This window comes from Teleopsis dalmanni, chromosome 1 (assembly GCF_002237135.1).
Source record: "Teleopsis dalmanni isolate 2A chromosome 1, ASM223713v2, whole genome shotgun sequence".
Taxonomy (NCBI): Eukaryota; Metazoa; Arthropoda; class Insecta; order Diptera; family Diopsidae; genus Teleopsis; species Teleopsis dalmanni.
The window spans coordinates 67794117-67807629 of record NC_051846.1 but is presented as its reverse complement, the minus strand read 5'-3'; the positions used below and the strand labels follow the sequence as shown (position 1 = coordinate 67807629).

Genomic DNA, 13513 nt, shown 5'->3' with positions numbered 1-13513 from the left:
ATATGTGTCCTCTTCTTCGTAACAAAGTCTACAGCTATCGTCTCCAGTAATACCTAGATTCAATAAATGTTTTTTAACTCCGCAGTGTCCAGTTAGAAAACCTGTGACAAGTCGGATGCCACTTGAAAATTACTTAGTTACTTCCTTTATTATTGGTGAGTTTATTTAAAATCATTCATTCAATTAATGAAATTTTATTTTTGGAATTGTACTGTCATCATGCTTTACCGTAAATCGCTTACAGGGAGAGTACAGAGACAAAGAAATAAAGGAAATATGAAATCAAGAAGAACACGAAACGTGATTTAAATTAAATTGAAGTTGACAATAGTGTTGACAATAATTCAGCTCCTTTGCGAAGTTCGTTCAAATGTGCTTTGATTGAAATACCGCCTAATTTTGATTCCTTTCATATTGGTTCTATGAACTTGGTTTGTAGGCATTGTTTAGCTAAGCATTTTGCTAAAGAGTCTACAATGCGTGAAAGAAATTTCTGCACTATGTATTGTCATAAGGATAACGTATATCTTCCACTATTAACACAAAATAATATTTTTTATTCCATTGTATGACGGTCTCACATCAAATGATAACAATATAAAAAAAAAGTCTGAAAATTATTTCGACTATATTTGAAGCTACAATTCGGCTTATGCTAGGGTCAGTTTGGAAGCTAATATTTCTGACACAGTTTTAAGAGGAACTTATCATTGTATTTTTACGATGTCTGTTACGATACCGCTGTTCAATATAGAATGCGACAGTAATCAAATAAAACTCTCAATGCTGTTTTGATGAGACAAATTTCTGTTGAATTGGATAAAAATAATTCATTTATTCGTTCATTTCGAACAATGAAGGAACATTGTGATAGAGTATGCAATGCACAGAAAGAGATTTGTAAGGCAATTACCGTGAATCGTGATTCAGATATATGAAGACATAATGATGCAACTGTAATATAAAATATATAATTATTTTAACATTATTAATAAATTATATTTTCTAGTTCTTATGTACACACATATGATTTCGTTAGATGGGAGTATATCGTTTCAATACAAAACTAATTGAAGATTTTAGTTCCTTGGGTATTTAGCGACAAATCGCTGTTTCATTAGAAATTTTTATAGAATTTTTTCTTTTTTGATTTTTAATTATTCGATGAACTTTTACATTTTTTATTATAATAAAAACCAAGTTAAGTTATTATTAAGTGAGCTATATTGTAATAGATTATTAAATTTGTGTCTCTAAATGTATGCAATAAAAATATAAAAAAAGTTTTGGAAATTAATATATACTTTTTAGGAAAACAAAGACCGTATTAATTTTTACGGTCTTTGATATTTATCAATGTTGCGTATTTCAATGCTGCAAATAAGAGTATACAATTAAAAAAAATATTGCTGGAAACATTCAATTTACAGGACATTTTTTAGCGACTTAAGCGCGGTGCAGACTATCATACTGGTGTGTCATACGAGTTGCGCTCTCTCTTGCTCAAATTTCTTCTAGCGACCGAATTTGAACAGGTATGACACATAAGAGTAGGCAAAATTTTTGAAGAGTGCTTTTGCGGGTAATGCTGTGAAAATTTGTGTGTTTAAAATAAAATTTTAAAATTGAAAAAATTGGTAGTTAACGTATAGGTTGCGCTTTGCTTATAATTGATTATAATTTTGTATATTTTATATATGCCGCGTTTTTTTTGCGATCTTTATATTCACAGCTTTGGACATCCCACAAACAGCGATTACTTTTGTTAACATTCGATGAAAGCATCTAAAAATGCTTTATCTGCATCCATATTCATGTATTTTTTTAGGTTTATTGGTCTTTAAGCACAGTAGTTAAAATGAAAAGATCAGTAAAGGACCGTAGTTAATTTCATTCACTACCTGTAAAGTTTCTTAAGAAATTTTACATAAATAGATCATACAAATAATGTATATATATATATATATATAAGAATGTATATATCTTCATTGTTTTTAAAGAAATTTGATCATTTCCATATTTTTGTTAGTTAAAGGTTATTAACATTTAAAATTCTTTTATTTTAATAACAAGTTTTAACAAAGAAAAGCATATGTAGAATACAAAGTATTAAATCTTAAATTTGGGTTATTAATTAATTGTTATTACGACCAATTTTCAATATGTTTTTTTATTACTGGGCTTAGATCATAAATTTAACGATGTTTATATATAGATGTTTTTTAAAAAAAATTTTACTTAAAATCATCGTTTATAAATTGAAATAAAAGAAAATAAAATATTTAATAAATTAAATAAAATATTTAATATATTACATAAAATATTTAATTGTATTTTAATTTTTTATAAGAATTTTATGTAAAAATTAAATTTTTTAACTAAAATGCAATTAAATATTTAACACAAATTTATAAGTGTAATTTTAATAATAATAAATAATAATAATATTAAATACATTAATAATAAAATAATAAAAAAACATATTAAATTCATATTAAAATTTTACATAGATCACCTGCTCACAATAAATTTGCAAGGCAAAAATGCTCTTGTATGACGTATGAATCGTTTGGGGTGACAGACTATCATACACAACGCGTATGCGAGAGCTGTTCACCAAAATTTTGGTGAGCACGCCAACACGTTGGTAAAGGTGGCAGACTATCATAGCTGTGTGTCATACGACGTTTTTCTCTCTCGTATGACATAACAGTATGATAGTCTGCACCGCGCTTTAGCAAGAAGTGTTCCCACGGGCCGTGCAACTTTTAAGTTCTTTATAGTTTCAGACGAATTTATATAATTATATATAATTTTATATAATTACGGTCTCTAATGTACGGTGTTTGAATGAAACAAGATCATCTTTGTTAACAGCATTTGACAACACCCATTCTTATATCATTTTTCCCCTGCTTACTTAGTAAGTAACTTAAGTAACTTTAAGATTTTGTCGTTTCTATTGACATAACTTACTTGTTGGATGTGCAAGAGCTTTTCTGTATCAGAAAGATCTGTGAAGATCACCTTAATTTCTCAAAAATCTTAATTTCATCTTCGTTTCAGCGAAATTAAGTTTTTTTCTATACTAAATTCATTTTTAAGGTTAAAACGAGAAAAATGTCCTTAATTTCGTTAGAACGAGGTTCAAATTAAGGGACACTTCAAATGCAACTATGCTAAGGGAAATTTTAAGGAAAAGATAAAGTTGAGATAACGAAAAAGTGATATATTTTTTAAATAAATGTCAGTCACAGTTGACTTTAATAAAGCCGGACAAATATTTTAAAAATAGTGAAAAATTTTAAATTTAAATATAGAGAAAAAACTGTAACTGTTATAATTAATAAAAGTAATAATAATACATTGAAAAATAATAATTCCATACCTGAAATCCACTAATACTAATAAAGCAACTGCCAGATACAAATAGTGTTTGTAGCACGTAATTTTTAACATCCGATTTGTTGTAAACAAACACAATGATTTCCTTAATTCGGGGCAGTATAAAAATTTTCGAAAATAACTTAATTTCATTTTTACGAAATTAAGGAAATTTGGTCGACTGAACATAGTATTGCTAACTAAAGCAGTGTCGATTTTATACAATACTCAAACCAATTCGTTTTATACATAGACTATTTAGCAATTTTGAATAATATTAATGCATACTTTTTATGTAATACGAAAATATCATCTACATTTTAATGAGATTTTAAATTAATCACAAGACTTCGTTTTTGTATAGTGAATTTTCTATTTAATATTTATCTCATATAATATTTATATATTCTTATATTATAACCGTAATATAAGACAACAAAACATTTTTAAATAAATAATGTTACTTTTTTTTCGATATGTACCAACATCAATTCTACATATTTGGAATATATTTAATTCCAGATCAGCTTTTAACTACTATTAACACTTAGCACAGCTATTATTTAATTAGCTTAACATAAATAAAAATTTATCGCCCTCAACTTTGACAACAAAGCGTTAACATATACTGCAACTTCACAGAGAGAGAAACTAAGCTTTTCTCCAAACGTTTATGTTTTAAGGTTGCCAAAACTCTTATAGTACTCACTAAGTTCATCTAACTAACTAGATATTTATATATATATAAATCAACACTGGGATTTTTCATTTGGCTGCCAATATATTATAAAATTAACCAATTCCATTATTGTCTTTATAAAAAAGCCATGTACCAAGCTTCATCCAAAAGCTTCATTAACTGAGTTTCTAGTTTTGATATTGATTAATTTTTAATTTTATGAAGACTGCTACGGTTTCATTTAATATACTTTTTTTTTTTAAAATTTTTTGCACCAAAAACTTGAAGATATATTGAAGCTAGAAATATTGTTTGAGAGGATAAGTGCATTTTATTTATACTTTATATATATTTCGATATAATTATAATAATTTGTTACCGGGCTAATTGGTCAAATTTTAATATAAATAAAAAGACACTAATTTATTATTTATATTTAAAAATCGTTTATACTTTATTTCCGATATTTCGACTATCTTCGATAGTCATCTTCAGGGAAAACTTTCTTTCGATATAAGAAATAACTGATTTAAAAAATTTAGATTAGTTTTTTTTAATATTTAATAATTTATTTGAAAACTAAATTTTTTTAATCAAATTATTCCGTACTTAATGTTAATTCACTTTGAAATTGATGTACTGGAAGACTAAATTTATCTTAGACTTTAGCTAAGCACTGTATATCTTTTGATCCTTCAAACAGCTATTATATTATATTATACAGCTATATATATTACATTATATTGTTCTTTGTTTAATCGTCATGAAATAGAAAATATTTATCATATTATTGGTGTATGTCCAATTTTCAGAGAACATTTGATAAAGCACTTCTGTCTGAAGAAGAAGTGAAAGTCTTATTAAACGGTAGCAATATTTATATTATAAACTCTATAAATTTATGAAAAATTTATGAAATCTGATACACAACAAATATGTTATTGTCAATTTAGATTTTAAATAAAATTCTATAATTTTTGTAAGTGCTGTATAAATTTTTTTAAATCAATAAATAATAATAAATAATAATAATAATAATAATATAAATAATAATAATAATAATAATAATAAAAATAATAATACTAATAATAATATAAAATTAAATTTTGAAAAAAGCAAATTGTATATTATTATTCTAAAAATAAACATTTTTGCGTTTTGATATAGCCTAATATAGTCAACTGTAGAGTCTAAGCACAACCTATCGTTTTTCTGTTTTTTAAAATAATATTTCGTAAATATTTTCTAATCACATAAATAAATAATTTTAAAAAAAGTTATTTTTTATATATGTTTATTTATATAAAGATTAAAGTTATTTTAAAAATTTAATATATATTTTAAAGGTATTTTAAACATAGATTTTGATAAAAAGGTATTTATTGACTTACCCTGTATTGCAGCGACAAATTCAAGTAACTTGTAGCTTCTAACCAAAATACTAAAACTACGCTACTACGAAACTTAAGCAAAATTTTTCCGTTTAAAATTTTAAACGTTATATTTAAATAAATTTATGTAAAGCATATCTTCTGTATTTCTAATTAAATTAACCATTGTATCACTCTAATATACATATTTCACTATATATTTTTATAAATAAATTACACAATAAAGGAATATTTTAAGTTTATTTTTACTAAAATGCAAATGGCGAATTTCAAAATGGCGTTTAACGTCACATTTTCACTACACACAATGATTTTGCAAATAACTACATTATTACTAGTTGTGGTAAGCATTTTATATACTGATATATAAAATGCATTAAATATGTATTAAATAATTATATTTAATTTATTATTTATTATAAACACTTCTAAAATATTTTTCATTAATATGTAAAAGTGAAGCCATTAAATTTTTTTCACGTTCACAAATAAATTTCAACAACAGCCGCTTTAAGCGATGTGCATTTACTGACGTCATACTGCAACTGAAATCATTTATTCACTCCTTTCTCGCTCTAGTTCGATCATAAGTTAGCAAATGCAGCAGTAATAGAAAAACTAATGTGAAGCGAATTGACTACAACTACAAACAACGGCAAGTGTATGTGAAGCAAGGTAAGGAATGTTATGTCCCTTTCCGCATGAAATCATAAAGCGAAATTCTATAAACTCTCATACATACACAGTTCGATTAAGATTTTCCATTATGGAAGTTCGATCAGCTCAACTGTTGTTGTAAATATTCAGACAGCAAACTTTAAGCGTCCACTCGATGTGATTTTTATAATACGTGAGGCATTACTGTATTTGCGTGAACAGTATTAAAAATTCTCAATCAATGACTTGCTGTAAGCGTAAGTTCGCTTGTAATGAGTTGTTTATGTAAATCTATTGATCCCAAGGGTTGTGAGTAAATAATAGTTGTAGGTTTACTTATATGCGCCTTAAGGCAAAACACATGCATGTTACATATTTGTTCTTATAACTTTAAAAATTTTAAAAATATTTTTGTTATTATAAGATTCATTAAAACTTAATGAAATACTCCGATGAATGCAGTTTTACAGTATTAAAAAAATATTATACCTAAAAATATGCAGGCGTTAACCAGAAAAAGCCAAGGACAAAATAAAATCTTCTTCTTCATTCTATTACGTTTTCATTGGAACATTAGGCCATAAAATTTATTAAATTTCTTGTGGCTACAGTTGTACCTAACAAAGAGATTCTGTTTAAACGTGAGTTCCGCACCTCCAAATCCGTTGTGCGTGCTGCCGAAGCAGGTGGATTCGCCGTATAAGTACTGGTACCACTTGGAGACTGTAATCCTATCAGGTTTTGACTCATGTTTTATTTACAGAAAATAGTTGAAGGACCCCTGACGATGGGTTACAAGTGCAATGTCAGTCCTATAAGCTTTGCACGTAGTGACAGGTCACTTTTAAATCGGCCACACCTAACCTGAGGAACGGAAGCCTTTTGGAGCCGCTCATTATGAGTACCGATGCTACGTTGTGGACTGCGCTTTGCTGCATTACTCCTGATTCGACCTTGCCGGCAAGGGAGGCCCGTCCAGTAGCATGCTACCGCAGGCGTCGCTTGAAGATTCTTCGTAACTACTGAGCCTTCTCACCACGTCAAGGTGGCAATCCCCGAGGAGGACTGAATATAATAGTAACTTAAAAAAACTTTTTTAAAAAAAAAACAAAAACAGCAAAAAGTAAACTATAGTCTTGTTTAAGTATGTAATCATTATTCTCACAATATTATTCCTTCATAAAATACAAGCTTTATACATATTCGCCTTTTAAATAAAAATCAAAATATAATTATTGAATTGTGGTTTTATTTTTAAAAAATAATTACTGGTTTTTTATTAAAATAATTATTATAATATAAATATTATTTTTATTATTATTATAGTAAAAAAAATATTATTTAAAAATACGTAAAATAATTGTTATTTTTGCCTTGGAAACAAAAATCTAAAAAAGATACATAATTTTTTTAATGCAAAAATAAAACTAATTTTTGAAAAACGAATATAAACTGCAAGCCGGGCATTTTATTCATAAATAGCAAAATATTAATTATTGTAATAATTATTTTTGTTTTAAAATACGAAACAGAATGCACAAGTAATTTGTAGTTGAAAAGTAAACAGACAAATAATAATAATTATTTTAGAAAAATATAATACACATAAGCAACATTTAATTATTAATTTTATTATTATTTTTTATTTTTTTTGTTTTTTTGTTTTTTGTATACAACTTATGACAGGACTTATTATTTGATTTTTTCTACAACGTATTTCAGGACTTTAAAGAGTTCATCTATATAGTGTCAAAAGTAACATTGAAAATTTTCTGTTAAAAAAAAACATATCTATAAAATAATACTGAAACCAACAAGGAATTACTATATTGAACTTTATGGAATTGTAGTAAACTCAAATGTGATTATCACAACTTTTTTAATCGAAAGTTCCCAAAATTATTACTAACACACACTGCTTACTAATGAGCAATTACATCGAGTACTTAAAGTCTGTAGAATATAAGAAGGTGTAAAAAAGAGAGCACAAAGATACAAAACACGTATGAGAAGTCACCTACTAATTGGGTTGGAGAGCCGTTTACGCTAAATTAATATTTTATTGATGATTACTTTATTGATAATGATATGTATAACAAATGGGTGCGCTAACATATACCCTAGGTATTGTGTGACTGTGTTGTCATTAATCATGGTTACTTTATCTTATGGTTGTATCTAGAATGTTATGTCCCATTGTCATTTCCAATGCACCCGAAGATTATTCGTAATACTTTATTTATCGTAATACTATCACATTGACATTAAAAATCTTTAATGGCAAAATATCTGTGGCTGAAAATTTAACTACCAGTGGTTTCGCTCGTATTAATGAAACCTCGAAAAATATACTACAAAATATTTGCTTTTTAATACTGATTTCAATCGCTCACATATGCAAGAGTTTGATATAAAAGGCGCGATTATTTAATTTTTAAAAAATACTTCTAGAAGTAAAACAATTCTGAAAAAATTAATTTAGAATCAAAATGAAATGATAAATTTGAATCAAATATAAAAAAAATATATTTTTAATGATATATTTTCATAGTTTAATATAATTAAAGTAATATAATTGCGTATACGCAATAAATAAATTGCATGTCAAAATAATTATTTAATATCCGCCTAGAATAATATTATTTTAAAACATATAGTTTTTAAGTAAAGTATAATGATAACTTAATTAGAAATAATTAGAACAAGAGATAAAAAATTTAATATTCTTGGTGGCTAAGTTTGTTAAAATTTATTTCGACTGAAATTTAGTGGCTGGCGATTATACTTTCGAATCTGTCAAGGATTTCATCTATCTTAGCGCCGCCGTAACGAACACCAATGATGTCAGCCTGGAGATCAGACGAAGAATCACCAATGTTAATAAGTGCTACGAGTACTATAGGCTCAGTAGACAATTGGGATATAGAGTTCCCTCTCACGACAAACGAAACTAACGCTTTATGGGTCGCTCATCCTCCTTGTGCTTCTGTATGACGCAAAAGCATGGACGTCATTACAGAATAATGAAGCAGCGCTGGGAGTATTCGAGAGAAAACTTCTTCGTAGGATCTTTGGTCCTCCACGAGTTTGCGACGACTACTGCATACGAATAAACAACGAGCTGTACCAGCTTTATTACGACATTGATATGGCTCCGCGAATTAACATCCAGCGGCCTCGCTGGCTTGAAATGTCGTAAAAATTTATGAAGATGCTGCAGTGAAAAAAGTGTTTGAAGCAGAACTTGACGGAAGAAGGCGTAGAAGTAGACCGTATCTTCGGTGGAGGGATCAAGTTGAGAAAGTACTAACTAGGTAACGGGTTAGTATGGTCAAATAAGGAAAAGAATCTAAAGTGTATGTTGAATTACATTTTAGAATACTTCTTTAAATTTTAATTTTTAAAATAAAACATTCAGCCAAAACCACAATTCAGTACTTTTTGAAACCTCTCTATCAAATATAATAGTTTCTATTAAATGAAATAGTTTAGTTATGACGTTAATTATGACGTTAAAGTCATCTTTAATATTTAAATTTTATGAAATGATATTTTTTTAAAAAATAATTCCAATGATTCTATACAATGCTAAAAAAATTAAATGGACTTTTTTGAGTTCTATTAAGATATTTATTTTTTAACAATCTCAAATGAACTCAATATAAAAGTTATCAAAGCATTACTCATCGATTAAAATAACAGTAAGAAGGTTGTCTAGCATATATGGTGGGTACAAGTAGGGTCTAAATTTTTAATGTTCATAGGTAAACAATTTTAAACCACTTTAACCACTTACGGTCGACTAATATCATACTATGATAACATAATGAGATTATTGTGTTGTTTGTTAGGTTCAAGTATTTTTTAAACCAAATTTGACTTTAAATTGGTGTTAATAGCGTAATCCATCCGTAATAGCATTCACTTGAAATTGTTTCCAGCTTTTACTATCGAGCTTTACAATTCAATTTAATACATAGTATGACGTTGAAAATGTTAATGTTTCATTTTCACGTCGTTTCAGGCGATTGCCCCGATTTATTTCAATCTGATTTTAATTTAGAATCAGTAAAATATGTCCCTTTTATTACCAATAGTAATTTAGAGAAAGAAACCTTGTCTTTTGATGCCTTTGAAGTAGAAAAACTTAAATAGTCTAGTCATTCTTTATTGCACTTTCTTCTACTTCATATGATGGCTCCTCGCGTTTTAAGCTATTCCAAGATACAAATGAGTTTAAAAGACACTTAATTTAAAAATAATATTAAATCCACATTTTATTTTTCATCCAGAAGAGTTAAGACATCTGAACGAAAAGATAACCTAAATTCACATTTCTCCTAATTGAGTTTCCGATTACAGGGGTATCGCAGATAATTGTAAACTGGATAAACAATATGCTTTAAAAACACAGTTATGTTATGTTAAGCCTTTTCCGAGTTAGTGCATCAGGGCACTTTTACTCCATGATAGCTGGGGGGATTCTGCAGAGTCCCGCCCATCTCATTGACTAATTTGAGTATTCCTCATAATCTTCGTGATTATTCAATGATTGATCTAAGATCTGCGTACCGCCCCGTGCGGTTAGTGATTACTCTTAGATTAGATAGTGCTAAGTAGGGCAGCCTGTCGATTTTCGCATATAGCTTCAAAGCTCTGTCCCTTATGTGTTTTTTGACCGGATCTATTCTAAGGTCTCTTAGCATATCATTCGTGCGGATGTACCATGATACTTCGAAGAGTCTTCGGAGAGCCTGATTTTGAGCAACTTGTAGCTTTTGGATAGTAGAGTCGACAGCTTTGCTATACGCGACACACCCATAAAGTAGTGCTGGTCTAATTATCTGGCTGTAGATCAGTTTTCTGTTTTTCTATAACTCTAAGGTTGTTATGTTTGAAAAGTGGTTGTAAGCAGTCGGACAATTGAAAGTTCTAAGCCCACCGCTTGGATCATGCAAACATTGTTTGTAATCTTTAAGTACAGATAATTTTATACAAGATAGGAAGTCTAAATGATGTGCAGATAACATCTCGCTGATAACTCCTTAGGTTTCCTAATACGATGAGTGCGGAACCAACTCAAAATGTAATTCATACAATTTGTCCATGGTAGACAACAAATTCTGACACTGCACAATTTCTTGATAAAAGAGGACTTCTTTCTTCTTTATATGAGGTTGTTTTTTTGCAATTTCTCAGAATCATTAACACGGTGTGTTTTCATTTTATTGATGACTCAATTTTTTATCTATAAAAACTTGATAATATATTAACAACTTTTTAATATTTCTAATATATATAATATTCACAACTTAATCTAATTTCCACCTTCTAATTAGTCTCATATTTGTGTTTATAAAAAAGTACTTATGACAATTAATTGACTTATTAGAGATCATTTGGAATATTTATTGAAACATGAGCTAATCGTATATTATCTCAAGTTGGGAATTTTAAGACAAGGTAATATTTACTTATAATCATTTCCGTTTTAATTAAAAAAACACGTTATTAGATTTTAATCACAATTTTTGTATAAAATATATATATATTTATACATTCATATATATATATATAAATCAAATAATTAAAGAACAAATGTTTCTTATGTTTATTTTCATATGAAACCATAAAATATCTGTAAGCTATCTTATCTGTAGAGAAAAAAGAAATAATGAATTTAAACAAAATATGTTTCTATAGAACTAAAATACATGAAATTATTACGAAATAAATTAAAAAGATTATTTTAATACTACATATTTAATAAAAATAATCAAAGCAAAACGATAATTATTAATATAAAAATAAATCAATAGAACAAATGTGCCTCTCCAGCGAAGGTATAAAAGCCGCAAAAAGTGGTTTCAATACTTCAGTTGTCTTGAAATATAAACAGAAGAATTGAAACTTGTAGAATGAGAGGTAAGTACTTCATATTTTTATTATGAAATTAATAATTTAAATAATTTCACAAATCTATTAAATAATTTCAATCAAAAGTTTCGTCGATAACGCTACCATTAACAGTGGTTCTCTTAATATCGCTGTTTGGATCTGCAATACAGAAAGAGACACTCTCAGCTGATAACGACATATGTAGACTTTTCGCAGATGGCGCTAAATTGCGCAAGCCAGGATCTTGTAGTATTGGAATTGAATGCAAGAATTCGAAAAGTGTGGATGTACTGGTCTGCAGTGGTACCACTGCATTCTATGATCGCTTAAAGGGAACATGCGTTAAATCAACATCGGACACATACTGCAAAGCACCATGCAAGAAGACATCTCCAAAATATGTTGTTGATCCCAAAAACTGTAATGGGTGGTACGAATGTAATGGTTCAAAAGAAGTTAAGCGTGGTAATTGCCCAGACGGAATGCATTTCGATCAAAAAAATCAAATTTGCAATTACAGCGATCAACTCTCCTGCAGTTCCACATATGAATTTTGTGATGTTGTACCTGCCAACATGTAAGTTAAATAATAAATAATATATTTAATATAAAACTAATGATTTATTACATTAAATAACATACAAAAAGTCCTTTCAAAGATGAAGCCAATTGCCATAAATATTTCGAGTGTCCTGCCAAAGGAACAAAAATTGAAGTAAGAAAATTATTATTTTTATTATTATATTATTATAATATTTATTATAATTATTTATTATAAATTATTAAATAAGTAAACAACTGTAAATAGCTGTATATATTAAACAAAAACCGAACTTAATTATATATTTTAATTTTGTAGACAGTGGTTTGTCCGACTGGCTTATACTATGTCGCAGCTCTGGGTGAGTGTATTGCTAAAGCACAAGTCGATTGCTATAAACATCCTTACCCTGAAGAAGTTTGTGGCAATTCCAAAATTGCTCTACGTAATCGATTTGTTACTGATGAGGCCACCTGCCGTGGCTATTTCTATTGCAAAGATCTTGGTGTTGGAAAACCAGATAGCGCACCAATCTGGGGTCAATGCTCTGTAAGTGAATTCTTCGATCAAGAAGAGGAAGCATGTAAACCTCGTGCTCATGTAAAATGCAGTGAGGATCGTTGTGATGGTCGTGGGGATGGTCGTGCTCTTAGCGAGAGAAAAGGTTGTCAATATTATTATGAATGTGTAAATGATTACACACTTAGTGAGGAATATTGTGGAGACAAACTTTACTTTGATGAAGTCACCGAAACATGTACTAGCACTCGTAAAGAATATTCTGCCTGCAAAAACTAAGCTAATTTCCAAAGTCGAATAAGTTTGAGAAATTAATAGATTTTTACTGAATCATATTTCTGAGATAATGTATTAATGTTTTGGTTATTATTATAATTAAATTATTGAATAATTCTAATAAAAAACAAAAATAGAATGTTGCTATAGAAAACTAATTTTGAAAAT

At 28.2% G+C, this 13513-nt stretch overlaps 1 protein-coding gene and 1 long non-coding RNA gene across 2 annotated transcripts; both read left to right on the top strand.

Annotated features, from left to right (window-relative positions):
• The first annotated feature begins 58 nt into the window (after positions 1 to 58).
• On the top strand, positions 59 to 1125 carry LOC119672887. Its single transcript, XR_005251967.1, has 3 exons — positions 59 to 155; positions 245 to 956; positions 1010 to 1125. It is a non-coding gene; the product is annotated as an uncharacterized LOC119672887 (long non-coding RNA).
• A 10805-nt stretch (positions 1126 to 11930) lies between these two features.
• On the top strand, positions 11931 to 13484 carry LOC119670624 (peritrophin-48-like). The gene is made up of 4 exons (XM_038080956.1): positions 11931 to 12036; positions 12115 to 12586; positions 12658 to 12724; positions 12869 to 13484. The coding sequence occupies exons 1-4, from the start codon at positions 12030 to 12032 to the stop codon at positions 13346 to 13348; spliced, it is 1026 nt and encodes a 341-aa protein (XP_037936884.1). The 5' UTR covers positions 11931 to 12029; the 3' UTR covers positions 13349 to 13484.
• The last annotated feature ends 29 nt before the right edge of the window (positions 13485 to 13513 follow it).